This window comes from Marmota monax, unplaced genomic scaffold (genome assembly GCF_021218885.2).
Source record: "Marmota monax isolate L192 unplaced genomic scaffold, Marmota_monax_Labrador192_F-V1.1 WCK01_AAM20220418_F8-fsc00074, whole genome shotgun sequence".
NCBI lineage: Eukaryota > Metazoa > Chordata > Mammalia > Rodentia > Sciuridae > Marmota > Marmota monax.
Window position 1 is genome coordinate 9,396,117 of NW_026694232.1, and position 16,498 is coordinate 9,412,614.

The 16,498-nt window shown below is 38.6% G+C and overlaps 1 protein-coding gene across 2 annotated transcripts in view; it reads right to left on the reverse strand.

Moving 5' to 3' along the window:
• Positions 1-16,498, reverse strand: part of Mcf2l2 (MCF.2 cell line derived transforming sequence-like 2) — a 245,956-nt gene that overhangs the window by 42,404 nt on the left and 187,054 nt on the right. For both annotated transcript variants that reach the window (XM_046466888.2, XM_058586213.1), the window contains 2 exons: positions 7,737-7,803; positions 6,600-6,715 (listed from right to left, as the gene is read on the reverse strand). In XM_046466888.2, the coding sequence (XP_046322844.1) occupies positions 6,600-6,715; positions 7,737-7,803 (183 nt within the window). The remainder of the gene's footprint in view (positions 1-6,599; positions 6,716-7,736; positions 7,804-16,498) is intronic.

The following is a 16,498-nucleotide window of genomic DNA, read 5'->3' on the forward strand; positions in this document are numbered from 1 at the left end:
GCCCAGTGGCCTGCCGGTACGACAGACACGTCACCCCATTTGGAGTAGGGGCAGAGTAGAGCCGCCGCCCGCGCCTGCAGGGTAGGCAAACCTGCAACCGACTGGCGGATCAGGCCCGGTGGCCTGCCGGCGTGGTACACTCGTCACCTCAATTGGAGTAGGGGCAGAACAGAGCCGCCGCCAGCGCCCAGAACAGGCCCAGTGACCTGCCGGCGTGGTAGTCACGACACCCCAATTGGAATAAGGAGAGAGCAGAGCCGCCGCCCGCGCCTGCAGGAAAGATACGCAAGCAGTATGAAAAGACAAGGAAAGAAAGGACCACAAGCAATGCAGGTCAACGCAACTTTAGAAGAGGTAACAGCTGCAGCAGATGGAATGTCAGATAAAGAATTCAGGATATACATGCTTCAGATGATCTGGAGTATCAAGGAAGACATTAAACAGCAAAATCAGACAATGAAAGATCACTTCGACAATGAATTACACAAACAAATCCAGGAAGCAAAGGATCAACTATACAGGGAGATAGAGGTTATAAAAAACAAACAAACAGAAATCCTAGAAATGCAGGAAGCAATAAACCAACTTAAAAACTCAATGGAGAATACTACCAGCAGAGTAGAACACTTAGAAGATAGAACATCAGACAATGAAGACAAAGTATTTCAACTGGAAAAGAACATAGACAGCTCAGCAAGACTGTTAAGAAACCATGAGCAGAACATCCAAGAAATATGGGATAACATTAAGAGACCAAACTTAAGAGTCATTGGGATACAGGAAGGTACAGAACACCAAACCAAAGGAATGAGCAGTCTATTCAATGAAATAATATGAGAAAACTTCCCAGATTTAAAGAATGAGACAGAATCCCAAATCCTAGAAGCCTACAGGACGCCGAATGTGCAAAATCATAAGAGATCCACACCTAGACACATTATAATGAAGATGCCCAACATACAGAATAAGGAGAGAATTTTAAAAGCTACAAGAGAAAGGAAGTAGATTACATTTAGGGGTAAGCCAATCAGGATAACAGCTGATCTTTCAACACAGACTCTGAAAGCTAGAAGATCCTGGAATAACATATTTCAAACACTGAAAGAAAATGGGTTCCAACCAAGAATTGTGTATCCAGCGAAATTAAGCTTCAGGATGGAAGATGAAATTAAAACCTTCCACGATAAACAAAAGTTTAAAGAATTCGCAGCTAGAAAACCATCTCTTCAAAACATCCTTGGCAAAACATTACAGGAAGAGGAAATGGAAAATAACAATGAAAACCAACAGTGGGAGGTAGGACAGTAAAGGGGGGGAAAATAATCAAAGAGGAAAACAAACCATGTTTAGTAACAGAAATAAACAAATATGGCTGGAAGAACAACCCATATCTCAATAATAACCCTAAATGTTAATGGCTTAAACTCACCAATTAAGAGGCTAGTAGAATGGATCACAAAACAAGACCCAACAATATGCTGCCTACAGGAGACGCATTTGATAGGAAAAGACATACATAGGCTGAAGGTGAAAGGTTGGGAAAAATCATGTCACTCATATGGACTTCAGAAACAAGCAGGAGTGTCCATACTCATATCAAATAAAATAGATTTCAAGCCAAAGTTAATCAAAAGGGATAAAGAGGGACACTACATACTGCTTAAGGGAACCATACACCAACAAGACATAACAATCATAAATATTTATGCCCCAAACAATGGTGCAGCTATGTTCCTCAAACAAACTCTTCTCAAGTTCAAGAGTCTAATAGACCACCATACCATAATCATGGGAGACTTCAACACACCTCTCTCGCCACTGGACAGATCTTCCAAACAAAAGTTGAATAAGGAAACTATAGAACTCAATAACACAATTAATAACCTAGACTTAATTGACATATATGGAGTATACCACCCAACATCAAGCAGTTATACTTTTTTCTCAGCAGCACATGGATCCTTCTCAAAAATAGATCATATATTATGTCACAGGGCAACTCTTAGACAATATAAAGGAGTAGAGATAATACCATGCATCTTATCTGATCATAATGGAATGAAACTGAAAATCAACGATAAAAGAAGGAAGGAAAAAGCATACATCACTTGGAGAATGAACAATAGGTTACTGAATGATCAATGGGTTATAGAAGACATCAAGGAGGAAATTAAAAAATTCTTAGAGATAAATGAAAACACAGACACAACATATCGGAATCTATGGGACACATTGAAAGCAGTTCTAAGAGGAAAATTCATTGCTTGGAGTTCATTCCTTAAAAAAAGAAAAAACCAACAAATAAATGATCTCATACTTCATCTCAAAATCCTTGAAAAAGAAGAGCAAAACAACAGCAAAAGAAGTAGAAGGCAAGAAATAATTAAAATCAGAGCTGAAATTAATGAAATCGAAACAAAAGAAACAATTGAAAAAATTGACAAAACTAAAAGTTGGTTCTTTGAAAAAATAAACAAAATCGACAGACCCTTAGTGATGCTAGCGAAGAGAAGAAGAGAGAGAACTCAAATTACTAGCATACGGGATGAAAAAGGCAATATCACAACAGACACTTCAGAAATACAGAAAATAATCAAAAACTATTTTGAATCCTTATACTCCAATAAATTAGAAGATAGTGAAGGCATTGATAAATTTCTTAAGTCATATGATCTACCCAGATTGAGTCAGGAGGATATAGACAACCTAAACAGACCAATATCAATTGAGGAAATAGAAGAAACCATAAAAAGACTACCAACTAAGAAAAGCCCAGGACCGGATGGGTATACAGCAGAATTTTACAAAACCTTTAAAGAAGAACTAATACCAATACTTTTCAAGCTACTTCAGGAAATAGAAAAAGAGGGAGAACTTCCAAATTCATTCTATGAGGCCAACATCACCCTGATACCTAAACCAGACAAAGACACTTCAAAGAAAGAAAACTACAGACCAATATCTCTAATGAACCTAGATGCAAAAATCCTCAATAAAATTCTGGCAAATCGGATACAAAAACATATCAAAAAAATTGTGCACCATGATCAAGTAGGATTCATCCCTGGGATGCAAGGCTGGTTCAATATACGGAAATCAATAAATGTTATTCACCACATCAATAGACTTAAAAATAAGAACCATATGATCATCTCGATAGATGCGGAAAAAGCATTCGACAAAGTACAGCATCCCTTTATGTTCAAAACTCTAGAAAAACTAGGGATAACAGGAACATACCTCAATATTGTAACAGCAATCTATGCTAAGCCTCAGGCTAGCATCATTCTGAATGGAGAAAAATTGAAGGCATTCCCTCTAAAATCTGGAACAAGACAGGGATGCCCTTCTCTCCACTTCTGTTCAACATAGTTCTCGAAACACTGGCCAGAGCAATTAGACAGACGAAAGAAATTAAAGGCATCAAAATAGGAAAAGAAGAACTTAAATTATCACTATTTGCAGATGATATGTTTCTATACCTAGCAGACCCAAAAAGCTCTACAAAGAAACTATTAGAGCTAATAAATGAATTCAGCAAAGTGGCAGGATATAAAATCAACACGCATAAATCAAAGGCATTCCTGTATATCAGCGACAAATCCTCTGAAATGGAAATGAGGACAACCACTCCATTCACAATATCTTCAAAAAAAAATAAAATACTTGGGAATCAACCTAACAAAAGAGGTAAAAGACTTATACAATGAAAACTACAGAACCCTAAAGAGAGAAATAGAAGAAGATCTTAGAAGATGGAAAAATATACCCTGTTCATGGATAGGCAGAACTAACATCATCAAAATGGCGATATTACCAAAAGTTCTCTATAGGTTTAATGCAATGCCAATCAAAATCCCAACGGCATTTCTTGTAGAAATAGAGAAAGCAATCATGAAATTCATATGGAAAAATAAAAGACCCAGAATAGCAAAAACAATGCTAAGCAGGAAGTGTGAATCAGGCGGTATAGCGATACCAGACTTCAAACTATACTACAGAGCAATAGTAACAAAAACAGCATGGTACTGGTACCAAAACAGGCGGGTGGACCAATGGTACAGAATAGAGGACACAGAAACCAATCCACAAAACTACAACTATCTTATATTTGATAAAGGGGCTAAAAGCATGCAATGGAGGAAGGATAGCATCTTCAACAAATGGTGCTGGGAAAACTGGAAATCCATATGCAACAAAATGAAACTGAATCCCTTTCTCTCGCCATGCACAAAAGTGAATTCAAAATGGATCAAGGAGCTTGATATCAAATCAGAGACATGCCGTCTGATAGAAGAAAAAGTTGGCTACGATCTACATTCGGTGGGGTCGGGCTCCAAATTCCTCAATAGGACACCCATAGCACAAAAGTTAATAACTAGAATCAACAAATGGGACTTACTCAAACTAAAGAGTTTTTTCTCAGCAAAAGAAACAATAAGAGAGGTAAATAGGGAGCCTACACTCTGGGAACAAATCTTTACTCCTCACACTTCAGATAGAGCCCTAATATCCAGAGTATACAAAGAACTCAAAAAATTAGACAATAAGATAACAAACAACCCAATCAACAAATGGGCCAAGGACCTGAACAGACACTTCTCAGAGGAGGACATACAGTCAATCAACAAGTACATGAAAAAATGCTCACCATCTCTAGCTGTCAGAGAAATGCAAATCAAAACCACCCTAAGATACCATCTCACTCCAGTAAGATTGGCAGCCATTAGGAAGTCAAACAACAACAAGTGCTGGCGAGGATGTGGGGAAAAGGGTACACTTGTTTGTACATTGCTGGTGGGACTGCAGATTGGTGCAGCCAATTTGGAAAGCAGTATGGAGATTTCTTGGAAAGCTGGGAATGGAGCCACCATTTGACCCAGCTATTCCCCTTCTTGGTCTATTCCCTAAAGACCTAAAAAGAGCATGCTACAGGGACACTGCTACATCGATGTTCATAGCAGCACAATTCACAATAGCAAGACTGTGGAACCAACCTAGATGCCCTTCAATAGATGAATGGATAAAAAAAATGTGGCATTTATACATAATGGAGTATTACTATGCATTAAAAAATGACAAAATCATAGAATTTGCAGGGAAATGGATGGCATTAGAGCAGATTATGCTAAGTGAAGCTAGCCAATCCCTAAAAAACAAATGCCAAATGTCTTCTTTGATATAAGAAGAGTAACTAAGATCAGAGTAGGGACGAAGAGCAGGAGAAGAAGATTAATATTTAACAGGGATGAGAGGTGGGAGGGAAAGGGAGAGAGAAGGGAAATTGCATGGAAATGGAAGGAGACCCTCAGGGTTATACAGTGGAGGGGGTAGAGAGAGAGGAGGGGAGGGGAGGGGAGAGGTGGGGAGGGGGGAGGGGGGAGGATGGGAAAGGCAGCGGAGCACAACAGACACTAGTATGGCAATATGTAAATCACTGGATGTGTAACTGATGTGATTCTGCAATCTGTGTATGGGGTGAAGGTGGGAGTTCATAACCCACTTGAATCAAAGTGTAGAATATGATATGTCAAGAAATTTGTAATGTTTTGAACAACCAACAATAAAAAATTAAAAAAAAAGAAAAGGAGGAAGCCACTTCCCAGAAAAAACAAAAAACAAAACAAAACAAAAAAAATGTACTCTGAGGCATTACTTTTGATGACCATGAAACCACCACAGCTGTTCTGGTCATTCTGAGCATCAGCTGCGGACAGATGGGATACACTGCTGCTACATGATGGTAATGTTCATAGCATCTGCCACTGCTCCCGCTGCCGTTGCTTCTATCAACATCTTTGAGAGCTCACTATCAGCCAGGCCACAGCCAAGTGCTTCACAAACAAACATTTCATTTAATTCTTGACCAAACTCTGCAAGACAAGGTTTCATCAGTGTGAAACCTGAGGCTCAAAGAGGCTGAATTACTTCTCTTGGGAAAATAGCAGCAATGGGATTTCATTTCAGTTTTGTGTCTGACCAATGAACAAAGAATGAGGTTAGGAGACAAATATGGTTCAATTTGCCCAGCAATCGTTCCTCCTCCATTAATCAGGTGAAAGGTCTTCAGAGGGTAAAGTAGTCAAGGAACTGCAGTTTACTCATGTGTGAAATGGGAAGGTTGGAACTGTCTTCTCTTCCCTTTCTCTAAAACTCAACATCCAAGCAACGCTGGGCTAGAGGGACAATTTGTTTGGCAAGTTAGCATTTCCTAGCACCCCGTGCCATCCTATGTTAATGGGCATGTAGGTGTGTATCTTGGTCATCTTTGTATTCCCAATGCTGAGCACAGGGTATGGCATAGAATATGTGCTCAGTAAATGCTGGTGCATGAATAAATAAATAAGCAAAGGAACACAGCTAGTAGAGTACTGAAAGACACAGGCCAATGGTGTCTTTCCCCTTCCTTATTCCTCAGGGATCCCATGGAGCTTCTCTCCCCCTTGCATGCCCATCCCACTCCAATCTAATCCACAGACTCCAAATCACTTGCTCAGGCTTGACCATATGAAAACACTTTCATCTCCAAATTCCATCAGTCTGATTTTTGCTCTTCTTTTACTTTTCATTTCTTCCCCATAATGTGAATTATTATGTACCTGCTATGAAATTCATAAAGTTCTTTAATGTTCCCAAAGAGAAAGTCCTTGTTATTCTGAAGAGCATCTGGAATCAGATGTTTCAACCAGATAAAATCCATTGGAGTGATGTATCCCTGCAGAGGTGGAAACAAGGTAGGTTTTACTGATATTATATGAAATGATCTGAATCAGCTACTTCAAGAACCAAAACTTTAATGAAATAATTGGGCAATACAGTACACATGCTTCTTGAAAGCTATTCTATTAAATATGTTCTTTAGATATCAGTTTCCTTATGTGTACATCTTCAGAAGGAGATGGCTTAATGGCAATGACAACAAAGTGGCATTTTAATTGGAAGAACTAATACATATTTTTAAATGTGTATAAGTTATATGAGTAGAATGTGAAAGAAAGGAAAAAAATTACCCATCATTTTATGATCTGCTGCAATTACTGTTAATTTTTTTATATTTCCTTCATAACTTTTAAAAAGCTTATTTTATATGGTTATAGTCATGATACATATTTATTTGTACTTTTTTTCAGGTTCATTACAGACTCAGTTTATAAAGCTCTCTCAAGAGATTTTCTTAATGTTGCTACTTATTTTCCAAAATAATCACATTTTTTAAAACAGTTGAATGTCATTTATTCAGCATATATATCATATTTTATTAACCATTCCATTTTTTAATTGGATATTTTGGTTGCTTCTGATTTTCTTATTGTGAAAAATGTATACTAAATAACATTGTACATATAATTTTTTCCTTAAGATTACTCCTTTAGTAGAAGAAGGAAAGTATACATTTTTACTCTTAAGAAAAAGATACCTTAAAACACAAGAAAGAATCTTCCCTTCTTAAGCATCAAAAGCACTTATATTATAATACCCTTTGTTGGCAAGCATGTGGTGAGCCTAGTTGGGTATTGCTGGTATCAGTATGAACTGGCAAAATCCTTTGGAGCTATTTGGTTGCAAGGACCCAGAGCCATAAGGATGTTCCTTTTCAAACCGAGGAGATATTGTGCTGTTTATTATAAGACTGAAATCTTGGTGAGATTCTAGAGACAAAGCAACTATTTTCAGTCTCTTTGTGCAACAAAACTTCTTGGTTGCATCTACGCTTAATACCCTCCCAATCTACTTACATCGATTATGCTCTCCATTTCTTTTATGTACACTTCTTCAGTCTCAAGCAAGTCACGTACAATGCGTCTGAATCACAGCAGCAGGTGGGAGATTGAAAGAAAAAGAAACAAAGGGAGGGAGGAGTGTTCTTTGAGAGTTCTTTTAGAATTATGCTCATCGACACAGGTCCCCTTAGATCCTGGTCAGTTCATTCTGTTCTATTGAACTCTGGCATCTTACAAAAGCACACTTTGCTCACACTGATATCAAGAAGAAACAGCAAGGTTAGAGGGCTCAAAATCCATGAATGAAGCCTGTTCTCTGGGTGGGCTATAAGGCCTGAGGGTGTCAAGAGAGTGGATACTGAGGTGGGGAATATCACGTTTGGATCTTTGGTCAAGAAGGTCTGCCTGACCTTCACATTGTACGTGTGGTTTCCTAGATTTTCTCTAAAGCTTTCTGCTGTTCCATTGCTCACATCAAGATCTTTGACCCACATGAATGTCTTTTTCCATCCCTGGGTTAGACAGATGCTAGTCATAGCCTTTCCTCCATCATTGAACAAACCCTTTCCCTGGAAAGAGGTAGTAGAGGGTTTGGTGAGTAGAATTCTGAGATGGCCCCTAAATTCCTGGTCCCTGGTATACAAACACCTCCTCAAAGTGAGTCAGTCAAACACTGATTTAAGTGCTGCTGTAAAGAGATTTTACTCCTTAGTTGACCTTAAGATAGGTGATCCAGTGGGGCCTGTCCTAATCATATAAGTTCCTTAGATCTGGGCCTTGACATCACAGAGATTGAAAGCACAAGAAGGATTCAGCATGGGAAATTTCTCTCTCTTGGCTTTGGAGAGGTCAGGAGCCATGTGACAAGGTACAAAGGCAGCCTCTGGGATCTGAGAGTGGTCCCCTGGGTGGCAGCCAGTAAGGAAGAAGTCGGCCCTATAGTTGCAGGCAACGGGATCCCACCACAACTACATAAAGTTAGAAGAGGATCCAGAGCTTTCTCTGAGAATGCGGCAAGTCAACTCCTTGACTTTACCTTTATGGGACTTGGAACAGAAATCCCAGTCCTGCTGTGCCTGAATTCCTGTCCCAGGGAAACTCTGAGCTAATCTGCCAAGTTTGTGGTCACTTTTTATACAGCAATAGAAAACCAACTGAAAGAGGGAGGCCAGTCCCCACATCTATCCCAAACAGGCTGTTTTCTCTCACCTTGGGCTATGAGACCACACTGATGCTTCTTTTTTTTAGGGCTTCAAGAGGGTAACCAAGTGTTTATACAAGTGTTCATGTGTACAATATATACATTTATGGTTTCCTGAGAACTGTTAGTGGGTTATATATTAAACGGAAGCCTATCTCAGAGAAGGATTTTTTTTCCTCTCATAAAAATGGATATGGCAAGGGATAAATAATTCGACAGGAAAAAAATGGGAAAAAGACACGAAATAAGAAATTCACTCAAACAAATGACTGTTAGTCTTATGGGAAAGAAATACTCAATATACACTAATTCAACAAAGGCATGTTTAAACAGGAGTAATAATTTTCATCTTTGAGGATGGTAGAAATTTCATATCCTAAAGGAAGATGAGGATATGGAAACACTCTCAGACAATATGAGTGGAAGTGTAAATTTGTGCAAGCTTTTTAGGAGATAACTTAGAAATATCACAGCTGCTTGAGGCTGTAGCTCAGTGGTAGATTATGTACTTGCAAATGCAAGGCCCTGGTGCCGTCCCCAGCACCATCAAAAACAAATAAAACAAAACAACACATGCTCCTGACTCACTAATTTCATTTGTAGGAATGTTCACGGTCACTCAAACAATATAACTTCAAGGATAACCAGATATTAACTGGAAATTACTTAAATACCTGTAAAAAAATGATGGCACATATATATAGTGAAATGCCATGCAGTTGTTAAAAAGAATGAGATCAATTGGTACAGGCCAACATGACAAAGCCCAAGTATTTTAAGAAAAAACTAAAAAAGCAAACTGTAGACAGTATGTATCAAATTACTATTTGTGTAAAAAATCAATGTGTGTATAAATGGCACATTTTTTTATCCATTCATCTATTGAAGGGCATCTGGGTTGGTTCCACAGTCTTGCTATTGTGAATTGTGCTGCTATGAACATCGATGTGGCAGTATCCCTGTAGTACGCTCTTTTAAGGTCTTCAGGGAATAGTCCGAGAAGGGGAATAGCTGGGTCAAATGGTGGTTCCATTCCCAGCTTTCCCAGTAATCTCCATACTGCTTTCCAAATTGGCCGCACCAATTTGCAGTCCCACCAGCAATGTACAAGAGTACCCTTTTCCCCACATCCTCGCCATGGTTTTGATTTGCATTTCTCTGACTGCTAGAGATGGTGAGCATTTTTTCATGTACTTGTTGATTGATTGTCTGTCCTCCTCTGAGAAGTGTCTGTTCAGGTCCTTGGCCCATTTGTTGATTGGGTTATTTGTTAACTTATTGTCTAATTTTTTGAGTTCTTTGTATACTCTGGATATTAGGGCTCTATCTGAAGTGTGAGGAGTAAAAATTTGTTCCCAGGATGTAGGCTCCCTATTTACCTCTTTTATTGTTTCTCTTGCTGAGAAAAAACTTTTTAGTTTAAGTAAGTCCCATTTGTTGATTCTTGTTATTAACTCTTGTGCTATGGGTGTCCTATTAAGGAATTTGGAGCCTGACCCCACAATATGTAGATCGGAGCCAACTTTTTCTTCTATCAGATGCAGAGTTTCTGATTTGATATCAAGCTCCTTGATCCATTTTGAGTTAACTTTTGTGCATGGCGAGAGGAGGGGATTCAGTTTCATTTTGTTGCATGTGGATTTCCAGTTTTCCCAACACCATTTGTTGAAGATGCTATCCTTCCTCCATTGCATGCTTTTAGCCCCTTTATCAAATATAAGATAGTTGTAACTTTGTGTATTAGTCTCTGTGTCCTCTATTCTGTACCATTGGTCCACCCGCCTGTTTTATACACCATGGAGTATTACGCAGCACTAAAAAATGACAAGATCATGGAATTTGCAGGGAAATGGATGGAACTAGAGCAGATTATGCTAAGTGAAGCTAGCCAATCCCTAAAAAACAAATGCCAAATGTCTTCTTTGATATAATGAGAGCAACTAAGAACAGAGCAGGAAGGAAGAGCAGGAGGAAAAGATTAACATTAAACAGAGACATGAGGTGGGAGGGAAAGGGAGAGAAAAGGGATATTGCATGGAAATGGAAGGAGACCCTCATTGTTATACAAAATTACATATAAGAGGTTGTGAGGGGAATGGGAAAATAAACAAGGAGAGAAATGAATTACAGTAGATGGGGTAGAGAGAAAAGATGGGAGGGGAGGGGAGGGGGGATAGTTGAGGATAGGAAAGGTAGCAGAATACAACAGTCACTAATATGGCATTATGTAAAAATGTGGATGTGTAACTGATGTGATTCTGCAATCTGTATTTGGGGTAAAAATGGGAGTTCATAACCCATTTGAATCTAATGTATGAAATATGATATGTCAAGAGCTTTGTAATGTTTTGAACAACCAATAAAAAAAACAAAAAAAATCAATGTGTGTTGTAAAAATATCAGAGAAAATTATTTTTATTGGTTTAAGGCATGAATAAACTCTTGATAGTCAAAATTTTAAAAAAGTCAATGTGGGGCTGAGGATGTGGTTCAAGCGGTAACGTGCTCGCCTGGCATATGTGGGGCGCTGGGTTCGATTCTTAGCACCACATAAAAATAAAATAAAGATGTTGTGTCTACCGAAAACTAAAAAATAAATATTAAAAAATTTCTCTCTCTCTCTCTCTCTCTCTCAAAAAAAGTCAATGTGTGTATGTGTAAAACTACAAGTAGAATTATAAGTGTTTCAAAAATGAATGCAAAGACACTGACAATATGATTACAGGGATTGCATTTGGAGAGTAAACCTGAAGACCAGAATATGAGAGGAATTTCTACATTTTACTTTATACCCTTGACAATGTCTGACTTTCTTAAATGGAAGAAACATTTACTGCTTTTATAATTTTTAAAAAATGTCTTCATGGCATTTTAAGATGAATATTACTGGAGGTAATGGCATGCAAGCCCCATTTCAGAACTATAAGTAAGTCATACAGTTTACACATGTTATAGCTCAATGAGTCATTCTTAAAATGGGTTTTTGAATCTATTTATTAATGCTTGTTATAAGACAAGACTGATAAAGTATATGCACTGACAGAGGATAAAATGTCAAGAAGTATATGAGACTACCAAAAATTACCTTAGGACCATACTTTGCTAAGAGATTCTTGGCTTTTTATAAATCATCCTGAAACGATGACAGTTGCTATGTCAGTACCAATCTGTTTCCATGAGCCACGACATCACTAGAGCCACAGCACCAATTCAGTGTTCATAGCAACCAGAACACCTCCAGCCTCCTCTGCTCTCACCAAACACTGGGCCTGAAAACCAGCAGGTCAGCTTAAGGATGGATTGATGATTAAATGAGACAGATGGTAGAAATAACTCAGTGGTACGTGGAAATAAATCCTAGTATCCAACAATCATATAGGAACTTAGAGATCTTAGGAATTTTTAGGAATCTGATATAGGAAAATAGTTACAACGAAGAGGAAAGAAGAAAGAAGAAAGAAGAAGAAGAAGAAGAAGAAGAATCCCTTGTTAGGTCATGTCCCAGTTTGTAGTTTGGAAATTAGTCTATAGAAATTAGACTATATTCTACTGCTTCATTTTACCTTTTGGGGTATAACAGATATAACTCCAATGACAGGAACTCCTCTGAAAACTGGCAGCCTATATTTCAGTTCAAATTTTAAAAATAATAATAATCCTCACACCTCCTGAAGCTATTATTCTTTCTTTTCTCTTCTGTTTCTTTTAAAACAGGAGAAAATTTATATCTCTTGCTGAGGATTGCCTGCTGCTATTCCAAAGTGTGTTACATTGCTCACAAAAAAAAAAAAAAAGACTTTCAAGGATTTACATGGAAAATCATAAAGCATATATAGTGCAAATGACCAGAAAGTATTGGTAGTACTCAAGTCATTTAAAAACACTGAAGCACCTACAGCAATTTATGTCTGACGGATATCTACCCAGAAGCAGAGGACTGTAATTAGGAAACCAACCTGAGTTTATGACACCTCTGGCAGCTTGCATTAATGTGTTCCGTACTAGTGTTCTCTTGGGATCCTAGCATTCTATTTCAATTTCCAGATTTTTTTTTCCTGTACTGGAGATTGAACTCAGGGGTACTCTACCACTGAGCTACAACCTTAACCCTGCTCCCCTTTTAATTTTTTTTTTAGACACTAAGTTGCTGAGGCTGGCCTCAAATTTGGGATTCTCCTGCTTCAGGCTTCCTAGTCACTGGGATGACAGGCTTAAGCCATCAGGGCCCTGAGCACTTTGTTTTACATTTCAGAATGGATCCACTGCCTCTTAGACTATTAAGAGGGAAATGGTGACATGATGTGTTTTAAAGGAACATTTCTTCTCTGAAGCCGTATTTCATGGTAAGCGAAAAAGCAGAGCTTTGGATGTCCAGTTCCATTCTGTGACAACTCCTGCTTCTTTCAGATGACACCATAACCAATGGGCAAGAATGGAAGAACCTGCCCTTGAAAATAATAATGCAACTCTGCTTGATGAGCAGGACCACTGAGGTACATGCAACACGTGCTAGATTTCCTCCTAAGTTTCTTTGTCCACACACCCTCACCTGCTCCCTTTGAACACTTGTCCCTGACTCCTACCACCCCCACGTCTCAGCTGTTCAGCACAAGAATATCATTTTAAGAACCAATCTGCCAGAAGTCTATTATTGCTCATTATTGTCAAGCAATTTGCCACCAAGACTTTTCTTTTTATATATATATTTTTAGTTGTAACTGACACAATACCTCTATTTTATTCATTTATTTATTTATATGTGGTGCTGAGGATTGAACCCAGGGCTTCCCACATGCTAGGAAAGTGCTCTACTGCTGAGCTACAACCCCCAACCCCACTAAGACTTTTCTTTATTCCTGCTATTCTATGACATGAACACATGTAAGAAAGTAAAATCAATTTTACAAATCTGAACTCAGGTTCCCGGGCTCCTTTCCCCTCTCTCCCTCCTGCTGCTGACTCGCCCACATCTTTCTCTTCCTTCCAGGCCTTTGGTCCTGCTCAAGCCCACATTGCCAATGGATTCAACATCATAAACTGGATGCCTCCCAGACAACTCAGTCCCATCAAGCTGAGCTAGAAGTCATTGGATGGAAATGCCGTGCATATGGGGGGAACTGCTATTTTTCTAGGGTCCCTAAAACACAGGTGTTGTTTCAAGCTCCCCTCTGTCATCATACCTTCTATTCAACCTGTCATTTCACCCTTCATCATGACTCCTGGTGTCAGTTTGTTTTCCATCTTTGGTGCCATCACCATGGAGAAGGCTCTAAATTCCTCACCTTGAACACTTCGGTGCACTCTTAGGGGCTTGCCGTTGCCTCTGAGACACAGCCAACAACTTATTTTGCACATCACTGAGCTATACTCTTTTTTTTGTAATGTTTTCTTTATCTATACATCTTTTTTTTCTTTAATTTTTATTGTTGGTTGTTCAAAACATTACATAGTTCTTGACAAATCATATTTCACACTTTGATTCAAGTGGGTTATGAACTCCCATTTTTACCCCGTATACAGACTGCAGCATCACATCGGTTACACATCCACTGTTTTACATATTGCTATACTAGTGTCTGTTGTATTCTGCTGCCTTTCCTATCCTCTACTATCCCCCATCCCCTCCCCTCCCATCTTCTCTCTCTATCCCATCTACTGTAATTCATTTCTCCCCCTTGTTTTTTTTCCCTTTCCCCTCACTTCCTCTTGTATGTAATTTTGTATAACCATGAGGGTCTCCTTCCATTTCCATGCAATTTTCCTTCTCTTTCCTTTTCCCTCCCACCTCTCACCCCTGTTTAATGTTAATCTTCTTCTCATGCTCTTCCTCTCAACTCTGTTCTTAGTTACTCTCCTTATATCAAAGAAAACATTTGGCATTTGTTTTTTAGGGATTGGCTAGCTTCACTTAGCATAATCTGTTCTAATGCCATCCATTTCCCTGCAAATTCTATGATTTTGTCATTTTTTAATGCAGAGTAATACTACATTGTGTATAACTGCCACATTTTTTAACCCATATCTCAATAATAACCCTAAATGTTAATGGCTTGAACTCACCAATTAAGAGACACAGGCTAGTAGAATGGATCACAAGACATGACCCAACAATATGCTGCCTACAGGAGACGCATTTGATAGGAAAAGACATACATAGACTGAAGGTGAAAGGTTGGGAAAAATCATATCACTCATATGGACTTCGGAAACAAGCAGGAGTGTCCATACTCATATCAAATAAAATAGATTTCAAGCCAAAGTTAATCAAAAGGGATAAAGAGGGACACTACATACTGCTCAAGGGAACCATACACCAACAAGACATAACAATCATAAATATATATGCCCCAAACAATGGTGCAGCTATGTTCATCAAACAAACTCTTCTCAAGTTCAAGAGTCTAATAGACCACCATACAATAATCATGGGAGACTTCAACACACCTCTCTCACCACTGGACAGATCTTCCAAACAAAAGTTGAATAAGGAAACTATAGAACTGAATAACACAATTAATAACCTAGACTTAATCGACATATATAGAATATACCACCCAACATCAAGCAGTTACACTTTTTTCTGAGCTATACTCTTCTTAAAACTTCATTTTCATTGTGTCATTGTTCTTCCTCTTCAAGAATTTACATAGCTTTCAGTTTCCCATTACTGCCTAAGTAGTTCCTTCCAAATTTTATGACTCTCCATCCATGTGATAAAAATACTTATTAAAGATCTGGCTGTAAAGGTAAATCCAGACTTGCACATTCAGAATGAGAGCAGTGTCTGGGGGCTACAGGTGGAATCTGTAATTTTTGCAAGGACCCTTGCTAGATGAATCTAACCGGCCTTCCTATTCAAATGAGTAACACTGATCTCACTAACTCCTTGGTTACCCCCATCTCTTTAATTAGGCAGATGTTATCACTATTTGCCATTCCCCCCTTCCCCACAAATTCTAATCATCCTTGAAATCCCTAACAGCTGCAGATGAAATCTGTAATACAATCTTGTTCTTGGGGGTATTTTATCCAACACCTATTGACTCCCTGCTATGACTCAGGCACAAAAACAGGCTCATGGGATAGAGAAATGCACCACAATCGTAGCTTGAGTAACCTCCAAGTCTAATGGAAGAGACAAGAAAATAAATGATTTCAATAAGGTAACAGGTGTACAGTGGAGGGCATCTAATTGAGTTGGGAAGACACAATTTTGAGCTGAGAGAAGTTCTTAAGCAAATTTTTTGTTTTGTTTTTCTTTTTGTAGATTTTCTTTTTTGCCATTGAACCCAGGGCCTTGCATATACAAGACAAATATTCTACCACTGAAAAACATCCCTGGCCCTACACAGAGTTTTGTTGTTGTTCTTTATTTGTTTGCTTTTTAAGTGAGGGAGTAAAGGAGAGGGAATATGTCCCAGGCTGAGAAGAATATCATACTGGCTACAGCGGGGAGAAGAGTCAAGAGTGTTTGCTGTATCAAGTACTGGCAAATTCTTTGGAGGGGCTAGGCCCACTCCCTAGTAGGTTGATAAAATGCTAAAATCAGATATAACTTTAAAGGTAATCCAATTTA